At 39.5% G+C, this 19,680-nt stretch overlaps 2 protein-coding genes across 2 annotated transcripts in view; both read left to right on the forward strand.

The window, feature by feature from the left end:
* Positions 1–707: 707 nt before the first annotated feature.
* LOC306916098 (histone H1-like) lies at positions 708–1,563 on the forward strand (the record flags this gene model as incomplete). The annotated part of the gene is made up of 2 exons (XM_079493838.1): positions 708–1,248; positions 1,502–1,563. 2 exons carry the CDS (start codon positions 708–710, stop codon positions 1,561–1,563), a joined length of 603 nt encoding a protein of 200 aa, XP_079349964.1.
* A 7,058-nt stretch (positions 1,564–8,621) lies between these two features.
* Positions 8,622–19,680, forward strand: part of LOC306943142 (uncharacterized protein) — a gene marked incomplete at both ends in the record, with an annotated part of 30,397 nt that continues 19,338 nt past the window's right edge. Inside the window, 3 exons of the mRNA XM_079529344.1 lie at positions 8,622–9,155; positions 18,573–18,857; positions 19,092–19,415. Coding sequence (XP_079385470.1) covers positions 8,622–9,155; positions 18,573–18,857; positions 19,092–19,415 — 1,143 coding nt within the window. The remainder of the gene's footprint in view (positions 9,156–18,572; positions 18,858–19,091; positions 19,416–19,680) is intronic.

The raw sequence follows: 19,680 nt of genomic DNA on the forward strand, positions 1-19,680 counted from the left end.
TTATTAACCAGGCTAGAAGTATCTAGGCCTACCTGAGAAGTGTCTCCATAATCAAATATACATACAGTTTATAGAAGATTTAAACACTCTTAGTTTTCTGATCACAGTGAGTTATTTGTTATTAAAATTAACCAAGTTTTCCAACAGCTGGCATTCTGTCATTGGAAGTTGGGATCAACTCCACCATCATGCTTTCCTTGAACAGGAGTGTGTTTACTGCGTTCAGAAAACATTATATTGATAGCAAAACGGATGACATAACAAAATCATAGTTTATGGTATCACGTCACCAGGAATGTCTACTAAATTGATTGTGAGTATTGTTGTTATTAGAACATAGTTTACAATATTTTAGAAGAAAAATGACAAAGGCAACACTTTGATCTGACTCTAGACAGGTGATGTTTTGAGGTTATTACTAAAAAGGAGTGCACTGCTTTCATCTTAGATATACATTCATGATAGAAAGGCACATGTGTGTTAACTGGTCAGCTCTTTGTCGCATTAAATAATATACACAGTAGTTTGTTATAACTTGTTTTAATCGAGGAGAAAACACAAGTGGCACAAGAGAGAAGAGGGCCTTTGTGTGTTGACTCTACATGGTTCTCATGTGGTGTTTAAGTCCAGCCCCTTCAGAGCGTTCAGCATCAGTCTGTGAGAGTTTACTTGAGAGAAGGAACAGCAATCTACTATCCGAGACAATAATGGCAGAAGTCGCACCAGCACCAGCTCCGTCACCGGCCAAGGCCGCCAAGAAGAAGGCACCACCCCGACCCAAGAACACCGGCCCCAGCGTCGCTGAGCTGGTCGTCAAGGCCGTGTCCGCCTCCAAGGAGCGGAGCGGTGTGTCCCTGGCTGCGGTCAAGAAGGCTCTGGCTGCCGGCGGCTACGATGTTGAGAAGAACAAGTCCCGCGTTAAGATCGCCGTCAAGAGCCTGGTCGCTAAAGGCACCCTGGTCCAGCTCAAAGGCACCGGGGCTTCTGGCTCTTTCAAGATGAACAAGGCAGAAGCGGTGAAGGTAAAGAAACCTATTGCTAAGAAAGCAGTTAAAGCAAAGAAGCCTGCTGCAGCCAAGAAACCCGCAGCAGCTAAGAAGCCCAAGAAGGTGGCAGCAAAGAAGCCCGCAGCCGCCAAGAAATCACCCAAGAAAGCCAAGAAGCCTGCCGCCAAGAAAGTAGCAGCTAAAAGCCCGAAGAAGGCCGCCAAGAGCCCCAAGAAAGTGGCTAAGAAGCCCGCAGCAGCGGGCTTCTTAGCCAGGCTAAGATACTTCATTATGTGCCATGCTGCAAAGCAAATGTACAGAGCGAGCGATTTACATTAAATTTACAAAAAGCATGGCAATACATCACATACATAGAAAGTAGTAAATGCGTAAGCTAAGAACGTAACAGTGGAATATCTATATAATGACACTATAAACTATACGTATACTATACTATAAAGTGCTGTGACTACATACAATGCAATTCTAGTGTTGTCTACATAACACGATATAAGTTCCAGCCAAGAAGGTTGCCAAACCCAAGGCAGCAAAGAACGCCGCTCCCAAAAAGAAGTAAACTGCCTGCTCCATCTTTATACCCACAAAAGGCTCTTTTAAGAGCCGACCACATTATTTTATAAGAGTATACTATCCTCACTTTTTACGTCATGGTCACATGTTGGCACTGGAAGCTTATGGCTTTATATTAATACATTTTCGTATACATTTTTTTTGCCTTATGACTCCTTTTGTTCTAAATAACACTATATGAGGGGGGGCACGCTACTATGAAAGGCAACGCCATTTTATTTCAACAAGTCAATTAAATGTGCTTTACACAGAACATCAAGCAATGGTGTTCCAAAACTATGGAATGCACTTCCCATTACAATCAGAACTCCCAATATTCCGCTATAGTCTGAAAACCCACCTTTTCAGACTCCATCATGGCCCGTAGCACTTACACTACCCCCTTAGATAGCACTTTATGTAGACTTATAGATTGGTTGGATAGGGGCGGGCATATATGTTTACCGTCTAAAGGTGATCATCTCGTTTTTATTTGTACTTTATTATCACGGCCAGGGCACGCAACACATTGATTATTATTGTATCGGGTCGCTCGTTATTTTTGAGAGAGAGAGAGAGAGAGAGAGAGAGACATTCCCACTCCCCCTCTCTCTCTAACACACACACACACACACACACACACACACACACACACACACACACACACACACACACACACACACACACACACACACACACACACACACACACACACACACACACACACACACACACACACACACACACGCACACACAGTTTAACGTAACAATTTATGTATGTCCACACACGGAAAGCATACAGGAACACAAATATTTTAGGTGCCGTAAAGGTTACATTCACAAACTCATGGATATGTCCTCATGATATAAAGGGCAGCAGAGATGACACACTTTGCCAGCCTTGCATGCCTTGTCTTTGGGCGAGCATCCCAAGTTGTCGAAACCCTCTGACAACCAGTCCGTGGGTAATAGGTATTTCCTAGGCTGGATCACCATAGGAAACAAAGTTCTTAGTCTTGCACTGTTGCTTGGTGTTAAAGCACTCTCTGTAGTTGTTCTCATGCATGTGCGCACACACACACACACACACACACACACACACACACACACACACACACACACACACACACACACACACACACACACACACACACACACACACACACACACACACACACTTCCTACATTTTGGGTCATTTTACCGTGCTCAGGTATTCAGCCATGTATATTATCTTTTTGGTGATAGATAGCATTCCATTTAGCTATGTTTTTTGGTAGTCTCTTTCCAGTCGTCAGGTATAGCTTTCTTTTTGTTTTCTTATAATCTGGTTAAATCCAATGGGTTTACCGCCTGGCATATAGTCCCTGGACCAGCTGACATAGGGGGCATCCCTGTAGGTTTTCTCTATGATTAACCACCTTTATTTTAGGCGGTCCTGAAATGTAATCGCTATGGGTATTAATGAGTGGGTATCGCCCTAATTCTGCTGTGCAATTTACAACAATTTAGACATTTAGCAGACATTTAATCCAGAGCGATTTACATTAGGCAAGAACTAAAAGCATGGGGATACATCACATATATAAAATGCATTTATCAAGCATTTAGAAAAACTCTAGACTTGCTTGGTACAGAAGAGTCTCATTCCGCACCCATTCCAGGACGATGAAGTGTGAACAACTGCTGGTTTTGGTGTGAAGCATCTTGTTGAGTTCAATACAATGAAACAATGCCTCCCCTTTCTATGTAAGTGATGTATTGCCATGCTTTTTGTAAATTTAATGTAAATCGCTCTGGATTAAGAGTGTCTGCTAAACGCATACATTGTAATTGTAATTGTAATGGAAATGTGTGAAATGGCACTAGGGAAGAAGTATGCCTATATATATTTGTATTTTATGCAGAGTACAATGAGTACATTTGCTTTGCAGCATGGCACATAATGAAGCCAGACTAATATCACACAACACTGGCAGGCTTTTCTTTTTTTTGCCAACGGCTGATTCGGTCTGGTTTATTAACCAGGCTAGAAGTATCTAGGCCTACCTGAGAAGTGTCTCCATAATCAAATATACATACAGTTTATAGAAGATTTAAACACTCTTAGTTTTCTGATCACAGTGAGTTATTTGTTATTAAAATTAACCAAGTTTTCCAACAGCTGGCATTCTGTCATTGGAAGTTGGGATCAACTCCACCATTTGATTGAAATCTTTATTTGAATAAGCAATTTAAACAATATAAACAGAAACGACAGAATAAGTACAAAATAATAAAAAAAGCAAATTCAAAAGGAGTGGGAAGAAGCAAAGCTTATATCTCCCACCCCCTTTCCATCATCACCAAGCATCATTAATCATATACATAATCATACACAAACACACAAACACCCCCGCCCCCCCCCCCCCCCCCCCCCACACACGCGCACACACACACCTAGTGAAAACCTACACCTTCTTCATCCCTGTAGCTCATTAAAATCATGTCCTTGAGATTAAGTTTAAACATTTTCATGTTTGCACTTATTTTTACCTCCACCGTGAAACCATTCCATAACCTCACGCCAGAATTTGAAATACAAAAACTTTTTCTGGTTGTACGCCTAAATTGAACTTTAAAGTTGTGATTTGATTTTCCCCTTAAATTATAATCCCCCTCCTGGTCTCTAAATAGTTTTTGAATGTTACCTGGCAGTAACATATTGTTGGCTTTGTACATTATTTGTGCTGTTTGATAGTCTACAATGTTAATAAATTTGAGAAGTTTTGACTCTAAAAAAAGCTTGTTAGTATGCTCCTGATAACCCACATTGTGTATTATTCGTATTGCTCTTTTTTGAAGGGTTATTACTGGACCCAAAGATGTCTTGTAGTTATTTCCCCAAACCTCTACACAGTACTGCAAATAGGGCAGGACTAAGGAGCAATATAATGTGTGGAGTGATTTCTGGTCCAATACCTTCCTAGCTTTATTGATAACTGCAATACTTCTTGATATCTTGTTCTGTACATGTTTTATATGTGCCTTCCAGTTAATCTTTTCGTCGATGGTTACCCCCAGAAATTTCATTTCCTTAACTCTTTCAATTTCAATCCCATCAATTTTTACCTTTACTTGTGTGTTTGTCATGTTATTGCCAAATAACATTATTTTTGTCTTTTTCACGTTTAATGATAACCTGTTTCTGTCAAACCATAATTTTAATTTATTCATTTCTGTATTTATATCCTCCTGTAATTGAATTAAGTTATCTCCCGAGCAAAAAATATTTGTGTCATCCGCAAAAAGCACAAACTGTAATAAACTGGAAACTTCACACATATCATTTATGTACAGAATAAAGAATTGTGGACCCAATACTGACCCCTGGGGTACACCACAAGTAATGTCCAAACATGAAGAGGAACAATCACCCAGTTTCACAAACTGCTGTCTCCCATTTAAATAGCTTTTGACCCAATCAAGCACAACTCCCCTTAATCCATATCTTTCCAGTTTTTTAATTAAAATGTCATGGTTGATTGTGTCAAATGCCTTTTTTAAATCAATAAATACTCCAATTGCATATTTCCTTTTGTCAATAGCATTAGTAATCTCTTCAATTGCCTCAATAATTGCCATTGATGTTGATCTTTTTGATCTGAACCCATATTGATTTTCTGCAAGTATGTTGTTTTTCTCTAAGAATGATTCCAGTCTTTTATTGAAGAGTTTTTCTAGTATTTTTGAGAATTGTGGTAGTAATGAGACCGGCCTATAATTTGTGAAGTGATGCTTGTTCCCAGTTTTGTACAACGGAATGACCTTGGCTATTTTCATTGTATTTGGAAATGACCCTGTTTGAAAAGAAAGATTGCAAATGAATGTCAGTGGTTTAGATATGCCTTCAATTACCTGTTTAACAATTGTCATGTCTATGTCATTGAAGTCAGTAGACTTTTTATTCTTACTTTTTTTAACAATGTCCAGAATTTCATTTTCAGCTACTGAGGTAAGGAACATTGAGTAGGGATTTCTCTCTGGTAAATGTTCCCCATGAGACCCTGGATCAGGGATTTGGCTTGCAAGGTCAGGTCCTATATTTACAAAAAAATCATTCAAACTATTTGCCACTTCATCCATGTTATAATTTTCAATATCCTTATCAATAAAATATGTAGGTATATTATTATGTCTAGAGCCATTTCTTATAACATTGTTCAATATATTCCATATTTCTTTAATATTATGCTTGTTAACTTCTAATCTCCTTTTATAGTAGTCTTTCTTACTTTCCCGCATAATATTAGTTAGTTTATTTTTATATATTTTATATTTAAGTTCAGCCTCTTTAGTTCTCCGTTTTATGAATTCTCTGTAAAGTGTGTTTTTCTTTTTACAGGCATTTTGTAGTCCTTTCGTGATCCATGGACAGTTGTCAAATTTTAATTTCCTGGAATATTTTTTAATTGGACAAAACTTGTCATATAAAGAACAAAAGGTTTGTAGAAATGACTCATAAGCAGCATCAACATTTTTTTCACTGTATAATGCATCCCAGTTCAGCCCTAGTAATTGATTTTTTAGCAAATGTATAGATTCCTCCGATCTTGTTCGTCTGTATATACTTTGCCTATCAAGCTTTTTCCTATAATTTTTGTCATATACAATAAACACTGGTAGATGGTCACTTATGTCATTGATTAATAATCCGCTTATTGTGTTGTTTTCTATTTCATTGGTGAATATATTGTCAATAAGAGTTGCACTGTGTGATGTAAGTCTGCTGGGTCTGGTGATTTTGGGAAATAGGCTCATGCTGTACATTAAATCTATAAATTCATTGATGTTATTTTGGTTATGTGGATTCAAAATGTCAATATTCCAATCTCCGGTAAGAAACATAGTTTTGTTAGTTATTTTTGAGAACATACTTTCCATCCACTCACTGAACATTTCGATGCTAGTGTCAGGTGCCCTATATATACAGCTAATGACCATGTTTTTGTTTTTTTCATTGCAGATTTCAATTGTTAAGCATTCCAATAAATTATCAACCACAGTTGTCATTTCATCTACAATCCTGAAGTTTAAAGATTTATGAACATATATAGCAACTCCCCCATGGCCCTTGTTTTGCCTATTGTTATACATGAATTCATATCCATCCAATTCAAAGTCAATACCTCTTACAGAGTTGATCCAAGTTTCAGTTAATGCTATTATGTCGAATGGCTGAGCAAAAGTTTGTAAATAGTTCTTAATGTTCATGAAATTTGCATATAAACTTCTGCTGTTGAAGTGAATAATGGATAACTTTCCCTCCGATTTAATGCTCTGGTTATATTGATGATCTGTATAGTAGCAGCAATTGTTATTTATGGATGAGAAGAAGTTATTGTCCGGGTCTATTTCCTGTTCCAAGTCCAGCATACTGTGATCAGTGTATTCAAACGGTTTAAATTCGAGATGATCATGTTCCCTTATCCTTTCTGGTATGTCATTATTGTCCCCTGTATTAGAGTGATTCTTGGATGTTGTCACATTGGTAGTGGTTTGTTTTATTTTACCTTGTCCGGTGGCCATCATTGGTACTTGCCCAGATCCGCGATGTTTTTGATGCAGATCACTTTGGCTTCCTCAGGGTCTCCGTTGAGTTTAATAAATATCTTACAGTTTGCAGTCCACGTTTGTTGTATTTTTTTCTGCTTCTTGAGGTGACGTGCTTTCATGGCTATCTCCGCATTCTGTTTGGATAGGTGCTCGTTGAAGTAGACATTGGTTTCCGCTAACTTTGATCTTTGCTTCAGCAGAGCTGTCTTGAATTTTCTGTTGACAAACCTCAGTATTACGGCCGGCGGGGCCGGGTTGTCACTGGCAATGGTGTTCTTCTTGGGCAGTGGGTGGCATGCCTCGATGTTGGCACAGTCCAGCTCGATGTCCTTGGACCGTAGAAACGCAGCCACCTGTTGCTCCGTGGAAATAACATCCATTTCACTTTGTTCACCTCCGTTTACCGATGTGACAGCTCGCGCATATGACCTGGGCTTGATTTTAATCCCAGTGATAATTACGTCATTTATCCTGGTGTACTGCTCCAGGTCCGAGACTCTACTTTCCAGGAATACAATCCTGTTTTCTTTCGCCGCGTTTTCAGTTTTCAGAGCCTTCACTTCTTCAACCAATTCCATTATGGTCTTTTGCTGTTTGCTCACTGCAGAAAGTTCCTCCGTTATGAAATCGAGAGATTTCTTTATCTCCTCGATGTCCTTAGTTGGACTCATTGTTGTCTCCGCTTTGTTTTCCTTGTCTTCCTGACGGCGGGCCTCACCCCGCGTTACTCTAGGCTCTCTCGTATTGCTTGATTTCCCTTTAGACATAAGTTGATTTGTAGGTTACCCTTATCAACTTTCCAAGGTACTAAGCATCAGAGAAAACGTGGTAAAACGGCATAATGTTTTACGAGAGCCAAGCCAAGTACTCACAAGCTGTCAAACTGTCAGCGTTCTCACAGCGTCCTCCTGCATGCGCGTGCATGTGATGAGCACGTACGTTGGGGGGAATTCATGCTTTCCTTGAACAGGAGTGTGTTTACTGCGTTCAGAAAACATTATATTTATAGCAAAACGGATGACATAACAAAATCATAGTTTATGGTATCACGTCACCAGGAATGTCTACTAAATTGATTGTGAGTATTGTTGTTATTAGAACATAGTTTACAATATTTTAGAAGAAAAATGACAAAGGCAACACTTTGATCTGACTCTAGACAGGTGATGTTTTGAGGTTATTACTAAAAAGGAGTGCACTGCTTTCATCTTAGATATACATTCATGATAGAAAGGCACATGTGTGTTAACTGATCAGCTCTTTGTCGCATTAAATAATATACACAGTAGTTTGTTATAGCTTGTTTTAATCGAGGAGAAAACACAAGTGGCACAAGAGAGAAGAGGGCCTTTGTGTGTTGACTCTACATGGTTCTCATGTGGTGTTTAAGTCCAGCCCCTTCAGAGCGTTCAGCATCAGTCTGTGAGAGTTTACTTGAGAGAAGGAACAGCAATCTACTATCCGAGACAATAATGGCAGAAGTCGCACCAGCACCAGCTCCGTCACCGGCCAAGGCCGCCAAGAAGAAGGCACCACCCCGACCCAAGAACACCGGCCCCAGCGTCGCTGAGCTGGTCGTCAAGGCCGTGTCCGCCTCCAAGGAGCGGAGCGGTGTGTCCCTGGCTGCGGTCAAGAAGGCTCTGGCTGCCGGCGGCTACGATGTTGAGAAGAACAAGTCCCGCGTTAAGATCGCCGTCAAGAGCCTGGTCGCTAAAGGCACCCTGGTCCAGCTCAAAGGCACCGGGGCTTCTGGCTCTTTCAAGATGAACAAGGCAGAAGCGGTGAAGGTAAAGAAACCTATTGCTAAGAAAGCAGTTAAAGCAAAGAAGCCTGCTGCAGCCAAGAAACCCGCAGCAGCTAAGAAGCCCAAGAAGGTGGCAGCAAAGAAGCCCGCAGCCGCCAAGAAATCACCCAAGAAAGCCAAGAAGCCTGCCGCCAAGAAAGTAGCAGCTAAAAGCCCGAAGAAGGCCGCCAAGAGCCCCAAGAAAGTGGCTAAGAAGCCCGCAGCAGCGGGCTTCTTAGCCAGGCTAAGATACTTCATTATGTGCCATGCTGCAAAGCAAATGTACAGAGCGAGCGATTTACATTAAATTTACAAAAAGCATGGCAATACATCACATACATAGAAAGTAGTAAATGCGTAAGCTAAGAACGTAACAGTGGAATATCTATATAATGACACTATAAACTATACGTATACTATACTATAAAGTGCTGTGACTACATACAATGCAATTCTAGTGTTGTCTACATAACACGATATAAGTTCCAGCCAAGAAGGTTGCCAAACCCAAGGCAGCAAAGAACGCCGCTCCCAAAAAGAAGTAAACTGCCTGCTCCATCTTTATACCCACAAAAGGCTCTTTTAAGAGCCGACCACATTATTTTATAAGAGTATACTATCCTCACTTTTTACGTCATGGTCACATGTTGGCACTGGAAGCTTATGGCTTTATATTAATACATTTTCGTATACATTTTTTTTGCCTTACGAGCAAAAATACAATTGAGTAGTGCCATTACAAATGTAATAGCAAAACAACTAAAGAGAAAAACAGTAACACGTCCACCTCATCAAATTTAAATTGTCAAGTTAGACATGTATTACCATGTGTTGTGCCTATATCTCACAACTTCATCAAATGCATAGAAATAGTCATCAAGGATGAGAACATAACATCTGTCTATTGTCTAACAGTAGAATATCTGTACAATATAGTCTATGTAGTATATTATACATGCTATCGAAATAACATAGTTTAGTCTTTGCATGAATTCGTCGAGGCTAGATTTGACAAAACATTAGGAAGGGTGGGGATAATTAATCACATACATATTAATATATATATTATAATATGATATAGAATATAGAGAGAGTTTTTGTTTGTGTTTGTGTGTGAGAGAGAGAACAACACTAAATGTGACCATTATCTTGACACACACACACACACACACACACACACACACACACACACACACACACACACACACACACACACACACACACACACACACACACACACACACACTCACACACACCATGGACACTTTAATAATACTGTACATTTTGATCATTTGCATATTGTATTGTGTAAGTTAATGTTCCTTTACCTTTATTTTAGGCGGTCCTGAAATGTAATCGCTCTCTTCATTATGTTGATGAGTGGGTATTAATGAGTGGGTATCGCCTGGACTCACCACTGACCAATCAGAGAACAACGGCGTCTCAGAAGCGCAAATAAAAGCAGAAGTTTGCGGCTGCAATAAGCATTCTATTCTCAACTTCTTTGGAAGAGAACAAGACAAGATACAATGGCAAGAACTATAAGAAGCAGACCGCTCGTATGTCCACCGGCGGCAAAGCGCCCAGGAAACAGCTCGCCACCAAGGCAGCTCGTAAGAGCGCGCCGGCAACCGGTGGAGTGAAGAAACCTCACCGTTACCGTCCAGGTACAGTGGCTCTGAGGGAGATCCTGCTTATCCGCAAGCTGCTCTTCCAGCGCCTGGTGCGGGAGATGACCGGCCTGACCGGTGTGGTGGTCGTGGAGTCTCCTCTCTGCCCGCGTCTCCCCGTGGAACGTGTCTCCACAGAGCGGCCCGGTTCCATCCTGGACCGTGATGACAAACTGCACTGTTTCTCTCCAGAGAAACAGCTCTCCCCGCCCGGCTCAAAGTGCGCCGTCGGGTGGTATGTGTGTCCAGAGGAGATGCCCGGCCCGGAGCGGATCGATTACCTGCTGAAAAAAATGGACGAGGACCGTGTTTCTCCATATACATTTTCGATATTGAATTAGTTTTAGAAGGTTGCCAAACCCAAGGCAGCAAAGAAGGCCGCTCCCAAAAAGAAGTAAACTGCCTGCTCCATCTTTATACCCACAAAAGGCTCTTTTAAGAGCCTACCACATTATTTTATAAGAGTATACTATCCTCACTTTTTACGTCATGGTCACATGTTGGCACTGGAAGCTTATGGCTTTATATTAATACATTTTCGTATACATTTTTTTTGCCTTATGACTCCTTTTGTTCTAAATAACACTATGAGGGGGGGCACGCTACTATGAAAGGCAACGCCATTTTATTTCAACAAGTCAATTAAATGTGCTTTACACAGAACATCAAGCAATGGTGTTCCAAAACTATGGAATGCACTTCCAATTACAATCAGAACTCCCAATATTCCGCTATAGTCTGAAAACCCACCTTTTCAGACTCCATCATGGCCCGTAGCACTTACACTACCAGTAGTTAGTATATATGGGTGATCATTACACCCTGTGGCCACTGGGGGCGCCAGTGAGTACTTTATGTTAATTTATGTTAATTTATTCATACATTCCATACATTCCATACATTCCATAATCATATTGTATATATCATAAAAATCATATTATATTATAATTATTATTATTATTATTATAATCGTTTTATTTATGTATGTGATGTATTGCCATGCTTTTTGTTCTTGCTTAAGTGTTAAGCTTAAGTGTTTTATAACAATAAGTGTTTAAAATCTGTCCCTATCTCTCCCTCTCTCTCTCTGTCCCCTTTGTGTGCGTGTTTTTCATGACAGTCTCTCACACCCAAAAGCCCCACAGACACCGCGTCTCCAGGTGTGAATAGAACAATAGAAAGTTTAGATGAACCTCTGTGGGGGGTGGGGGATCCCTTATCTTTTAGAAGTGCCAGCTGGCAGTTGTAAACCCCCCCTCCTCAAAACATTGTTTGTTGTGTTAATGTGTTAATTATGTTAATTAGAGGGGGGGGGGGGGGGGTTGTATGCAGTGTGTGTGTGTGTGTGGGGGCCAGGGGGGTGGGGGTCCCCTTCTCTTTGAAAGTGACAGGTGACAGGTGACCGGGGGCAGGTGACAGCAGCTGACAGCTGACAGGAAAACACACAGCTTGTGTGATGGTATACCCCTAACATTGCAATTTCCAGGTGCATATATACGTTGGAGTAATGGGTGTACAGTAGTAGCCTGGCTAATAAGCCAGACTAATATGATATCACACAACACTGTCGCGGTATATCAGTCTGGGCTGGCTCCACTTGGATTTCATTTCCCGGGGAACATTTTCTCTTTGACGCAATTGGTCAGAGCTACTGTCAGTCAAAGGTCTCAAGCATTGAACGTCACTGTACCAAAGCCCGCCTATATTGCATACCGTGTCCCTATTGGTCCGACCTGTTCTCTGCTGTAGGAAAGAGGCGTGCTACTGAGCCTCGCCAGACCGTAATCCGCTGGTAGGCAACTTTTTTTTGCCAACGGCTGATTCGGTCTGGTTTATTAACCAGGCTAGTACAGTAGGTGTACACTATTGAGTATAGGTATGGAAAATAAAAGTATGAATAAATTATGCAAATTTAAAAAAGAAAATGAATTTAAGCAAAACTTATAATGAAAAAAAAAAAGAAAAAAAAAAAAAAAAGAAAATAAAAAACTTAAAAAAACTTGAAAAAAAGAAAAACACTTAAAAAGCTTAAAGTTAAAAAAAGTTACAAAACAAAGTTAAAAGTTAAAAACTTAAACAAATAAAGAAAAGGAGAAAAATGAAAAAATCAAGAACTTTTAGTGTAAATGTGGTCTCTCAATTGTACTGCCTATGTATGTGTGAACTCGTAGTGAAGAAAGCTTGAACTAGCTTGGGTGTTGTAGATGCCGCAAATATGTTCGAAAAGGTTTGTACAATGGTTAGTTAGAGGGGGTGGTCTACTGTGTGGGTGGGGTGTGTATGGGGTTGGTCTACTATGTGTAGGTGTAGTCTAGTGTAAATGTGGCGTATAGCTGGTACTGCAGGTTTAAACATCAGATTGGTCTGCTGTCTAGCTTTTCTTTTTTGTCTAACAGATTTGTCCATTTTATGGTGTAATTCCATTTTTGACCCATAGACTATGGATCTAATAATGTAGGTGTAATTCCTCATACAACCACTACAGACCTGTAGGATTTTTCGTCCCAGTGGTTCAGAGGATACCCCTCATCCAGGGGCCCTACAAGGGGGTGTAATACCAGTTTTGGCCCATAGACTATGGATTTGAGCATCTCATCGGGGGTAATACCGGTTAACATCACTACACCCCAATGCATCAGGGTTTCAAGCCCTCTAGGGGAGTGGATCTCAGTCTGCTATTATTTGGTATCCTTCAGACATGATGAGGCTCTTACATGTAACATATCTGTCCTCTCTAATTATATTACAATGCTTTTCTTTTTTGTCTAACAGATTTGTCCATTTTATGGTGTAATTCCATCTTTGACCCATAGACTATGGATCTAATAATGTAGGTGTAATTCCTCATACTGCCACTACAGACCTATAGGGGGTTTCAGCCTCCTAGTGCAATTCATCTATTTATTTTTCGTCCCAGTGGTTCAGAGGACACCCCTCATCCAGGGGCCCTACAAGGGGGTGTAATACCAGTTTTGGCCCATAGACTATGGATTTGAGCATCTCATCGGGGTAATACCGGTTAACACCACTACACCCCAATGCATCAGGGTTTCAAGCCCTCTAGGGGAGTGGATCTCAGTCTGCTATTATTTGGTATCCTTCAGACATGATGAGGCTCTTACATGGAACATATCTGTCCTCTCTAATTATATTACAATATGGTTATGTTATGCTCATAGGGAACAGTGGTTCGAGCAGTAATTATTGTCTTCAGACAATGTATGATCAGGTTATTAACCAAACATTACAGGTAGTATATCATAATCCCATATGGTCTAGTGGTTTAGGATGCTTGGAGTCTAGCCATGAGACCCTAGTTTGACTCTTGGTGTGGGAAATATAAGTATATGTTTTCAATTATAGTGAAAGTTAATGATATCTACCTAGTGGGCAGTTTCTATAGATCTTGATCAACCAGTCATGCAAACGATTTCAGCACCATAGATAGCATTATGCCCCTATTGTTAGGACTATTAGTACACCTTATGTAGACACAGAACTCTATAGTGCATACGTATTGGTTCATCATACAGATATTCCACTGATGGATTGATGGTAGGTTACTAGTTAGCGCATGATTCATGTTGATAATCTTTTGAAAAATGTGATTTTTACGGGGGTTCATATGGTAAAATGTAAATTGTGAACTACATAACAATACTATTTACAGCATCACATACACAAAAATGATACAAAAACAAACAACAATCATACAACAGCAGAAAAACAAGACAATACGTGACACAACAAACAAAAAATACTAAAACAAAATAAATAAACTACACAGCAGACAAGACAATATGTAACAAACATATGTGATAAAAACACGAAACAAAATCAAAAACTGGACAAAACACAACAAAACAAAAACTTGACAAAACACAACACAAACAAAAAATACTAAAACAAATATCATGACACAAAAACAAAACAAAAATTATACAACAGCAGAAAACAAAACAAAAATGACACAAAGCAAACAGCAAAAAACATAACACAGCAGCAATACGAAACAAAATCAAAAAGGCTATACACCAGACAAGACAATATGTAACAAACACATGTGATAAAAACACGAAACAAAACAAAAACTTGACAAAGCACAACACCACAAAAACTTGACAAAACACAACACAAACAAAAAAATACTAAAACAAATATCATGACACAAACGTAAACAAAATAAATAAACTACACTTCAGACAAAACAAACGTGACAAAACAAAAACACAAAACACACATTAAACAAACATCATGACACAAAAACAAAACAAAAATTATACAACAGCAGAAAACAAAACAAAAATCACACAAAGCAAACAGCAAAAAACATAACACAGCAACAATACGAAACAAAATCAAAAGGCTACACACCAGACAAGACAATATGTAACAAACACATGTGATAAAAACAAAATCAAAAACTGGACAAAACACAACAAAACAAAAACTTGACAAAACACAACACAAACAAAAAATACTAAAACAAAAATAAATAAACTACACAGCAGACAAAACAAACTTGACAAAACAAAAAACTTTTTAAAAACAAAAACACAAAACACACTTTAAACAAACATCATGACACAAAAACAAAACAAAAATTATACAACAGCAGACAACACAACACAAACATAATAACTTGACATTGTAGTATATGACTAAACGTGTAGCTAGATGGAATAGGGGGGTGTACACAGACATGACCTGATACCGTACATGTCCAGATCAGGCAGCTATAGCACCACCAGCAGGTGGTTTTTGCTAAAACCCATTTTATTTTGGAGCAAAATGGCTCAAATCATCAGATACCCTCCACGGCTAAGAAGAAAGGGACTGCTATCATGAGGCCCACAACCTGACAGGGCCGGTTTTTATCTAGTATCTAGGCTAGTTTCATCTATATAGTTGTATCTAGTATACAAGCTTTTGCTCAATATTACAAATTATTTACAGTTTTTATTTTATTTGTAATGATAAGATGTTTTGTGGAGAAAACGTATAATTCCTACATAGGCAGGGGTTATCGATCTACAGTGATATGTATAGATAGTTTCGTCAGTGATAGATAGTAAATCCTTCACCATCAATCACCAGGCATTTTTGACTCATTCACTCAGTTGTTCTCCCCCATTATATTATGACTAGTACATTATTCAACCAATACCAATAACTATTAACTAATAACTATTTTGCCAACTAAATTTGGAATAATTGTTAATTTCGGCTATTTTATCATTTTTCAGACATGTTCTCTATCCATTTTGTAAATGTGCAAACCTCTGTAGTGGTAAAAGACCCCCATACTTCACCATTCCCCCTGTGGGTAGATAATTACAGAGCCAACAGCGCCCTAACAGCATCCTAACAGCATCCTCCATCTGATTTCACCAGCCAATGGTCTATATGGTCTATCAGAGATACAGGACAGCAACATTTTTGAGTATTGGGTATTCTGAGTACATACACAAATTAACCTCAGTGACATATCCAACACTCATTTACCATTACATTCTGATTAAAACATGGTTTTCCCCCCTATTATCTCACTAAATTGATCCCTAGGGGGGTATTGTACGGAAAAAAGGGCATGAAATCTGATGTGGAACACCGTATCTTAACATCTTAGTGAAAATAATAGGCTAAATCAGCATAATAGTTCTCAATCCTGGCTGAGGATAGTAGGTAAATTAGGTCACTAGATCATTTGCACACCCAAAGTTGCTGTGAAACTTCACAATATACAATAAATATATATATATTTATGTCAGGGACCTAGTAAAATATAGTGTAAGGGGTGCATGGGGGTAAATAAATAGGCATTTTCGGTTTATAAAGACCTAAAGAGCCCTGAAGATATTGTATTCATTGTTAAAGCTCTGCATAATATAGATCCAGCTACCACTTATTGCACACTATGGGCTGATTGTTTTAATGATAGACACAATATTTCTGACTTTTGACACCATGATATATGACTTGGGTACTCGCTGTCACAACTGGGTCAATAAAAAATATACCAATTATGTACAGATGTTGGTGTCTCTACAGCTTTACACAAAAATATTATAGCGTTAGGCGTGATGAAGACGATCATTGTATGAATTTTATCAGGGGTTTTCTAGGGGAAGTTTTGAAAAGAGTCAACAAGTTGGCACATTATACTTGAAAATACTACATTCAAGTTGTTTATGTTTGGGCAAGGGTCACAATTTCACACAAATTACTCCCCCATCACTGGGGAACACAGTCATGTGGACACAGTCACTGTAAGTTTTACATACATAAACTATGTTGTTCATGGTGTAAATAAAAATATTATACATTGAGTCACTAATATGACTTAATATAACACCCCTTTTGACTAGACCCAATCACTCTTTGTATCACCAAATTCTTCTATTGGTGTCTATTCTACACACAAAGTATGAAGTGAAATGCTAAACCCCTCAAAAGAGACTGACCCTAAACCAAGCCAAGCTACCAGAGCTGTTTCATAAAACAGATACTGATGTTAAACACATACAATGTTGCAGAAATGATTTGCACTAACAAAATGACAACAAAATATACACATTTTTATGATTACATATTTTATTACGACTGCATATTTAGGAATATTCACAGTAGGCACTGTAGATGGTACACAATATCAGACCAATATTTGTCTCAATACAGTACATACAACATACAATGTGTACAATGTAATAATACGAGGGCAGAAAACTGTATGCAATATATGCAACTATACAATTGTTTCATTATATGCATAACTTATACGTGCCGCATTAGTTATGTCTTTGATTTTTGCGTGTATATAGGGTAAATCCTTCAGGTCATGCAGAAAACATCTGCATATTCCATGGATTCTTGACAGTGGTGCTACAATTCCGTGAGTTTCCAATACCTTCATAACCCTAGGTATAAATTCATCAGTCCATAGCTGTTCGTTAAATCTTTAAAATGATTGTAGAAGTAATATCTAGGTGCAGTGTTGGGTGTAACGGCGCTATTAATAACGGCGTTATGTAACGGACTACTTTTATTGGTAACGGAATAAAGTAACTCGTTAGTTTTGCAATTTAGTAGTTATAGTTACAGTTACATTTCCAACAAAGTAATCCCGTTACTATAATGTGTAATTATGTGTCTCTGTTCATTTTGTTGGCAAGATTAAAAAATAAATAAAAGCCGCGACTCACATTCCTCCTCCTCCCTTCTGTGTGATCTGTGCACCTGATATGTGGCAGCTGCACTGTCAATAAACTGTCAGCCTGTGCGCATGTGCAGAAAAGCTGCCCGGACAGCTGATTCATTTATTCAAGCGAAATGGCGGCGAACGACAACGAGTGTGACAGACCAGTGTCAGCCTTTTGGAAATGGAAATATAAGCATTATTTTAATTTTATCAGACTGAAAGACGAAAAGAACATTGAAGTAAAATGCAAGCTGTGTCTGGGTAAAAAGCTGTCTTCTTCGCGGATTTCTACAGCCAACTTAAAGAAGCACTTGGAGAAAATACACCACAACACAACATTGGTGGCGAGGGCTGTTCAAGAAAACGACAATCCCCTCCCGACGAAAACAACAATAATGATGATGCAGACGGCGGACCAGCTCATAAACAGCAACGATTGGATTTAACTTCATCATCAGTCACTCAAAAGGAAATCAATGAGCTTGTAGCTGGTTACGTGGTGGAGCGTATGCTACCGCTTTCCACTGTGGAGTCTCCATCTTTCCGTAAGATAATTAGTAAAATCCCTATGGCGCGCAACAAGGAGGGAAGTTTGCCTGACAGAAAAACATTTTCCAGCTACCTTGACAAAGCTTACTGTGACATGGAGAAAGAGCTGAAATCAACGTTTGAAGGCTTACAATATGTTTCCACTACAGCTGACCTGTGGACAGCATGCAATAAGAGCTTTATGGGAATGACGGCCCACTGGATTGAACCCTCTACTTTGCAGCGCAAGAAAGCCCTGCGCAGAGTCATTGACAATCCCATAGCGGACCTGAATAGGCTTTGCACCGAACTAGGAATCAGGTGCTTTTTAGAGAAAGAGTACCAGTTCCTAAACGAGTATTGTAAGGTTGTGAAGCCCCTCACAATAGCCCTGGATATTCTTCAAGGCGAAGACAACTGCTTTCATGGAACTATCCTGCCAACACTCGAGGCCCTGATGGCTAGAACCCTGGGGTTAAAGGATACGCTCTCCCGTGTGACAGCTGGCCTGCCCGATTTCATAGTCGAGGTAAATATTGTTCATGCTCATAGCACTTGATCTAAAATTGTAGTGCACTGTCCATGTGATCATTATTAATTATTATCTTATTTATTATTATTATTATCATTATTATTATTATTAAATTAATACTGATGGGGGTGTCAACATCATGTGTAAGGATAAATCTAACATAGATGTGCACATGCACATGTTTTTATTGTATTTATTTTTAATAGCGTTTTGTAATATTATGCCTTGCAGGCCGTCAAGAAACGTTTCGCCTCCACGCTGGACAGTAAGGAGGCCTTGCTGGCTGCAGCGACCCTTCCTAAATTCAAGCTGCGATGGATGAAAGAGGACGAGCAAAAAGACCGCACGAAGACGCTCCTCGTTGCCGAGCTCCGTGCTCTCCCGGTTGATGAAGTGCCGCAGGAAATACCGCCGGTGTTGGCTGTCCCTGTCGCCGGAGAAGACGAGGCAGAGGGTGATGATTTCTTTGCTTTTGCAGAAGAAAGACATGACGTATCGCAGTCGGCGGACAGTGAAATAGCGGACTATTTCAAGTCAGCAAGTTATGAGATGGATGTATTGAATAAGTTCCCGATGATCAAAAAGATCTTTCTTCGACTCAATACCCCAACACCATCCAGTGCCCCCGTCGAGAGGCTTTTCAGCCTCGGGAGTCTCGTTCTCACCCCCAGGAGGAACAGACTATCCGACACACGCTTTGAAAAACTTGTTCTCCTCCGTTACAATCACCACTTTGGATAATTTGGATTAGCCTGCTACGCATTGATTTGGTGAGTGTATAGGCCTAAGCCTGTAGGCAACTTTGTTGTTGCGTTTTGAC

Source organism: Electrona antarctica, assembly GCF_951216825.1.
Source record: "Electrona antarctica genome assembly, chromosome: 2".
In the NCBI taxonomy this organism is placed as follows: Eukaryota; Metazoa; Chordata; class Actinopteri; order Myctophiformes; family Myctophidae; genus Electrona; species Electrona antarctica.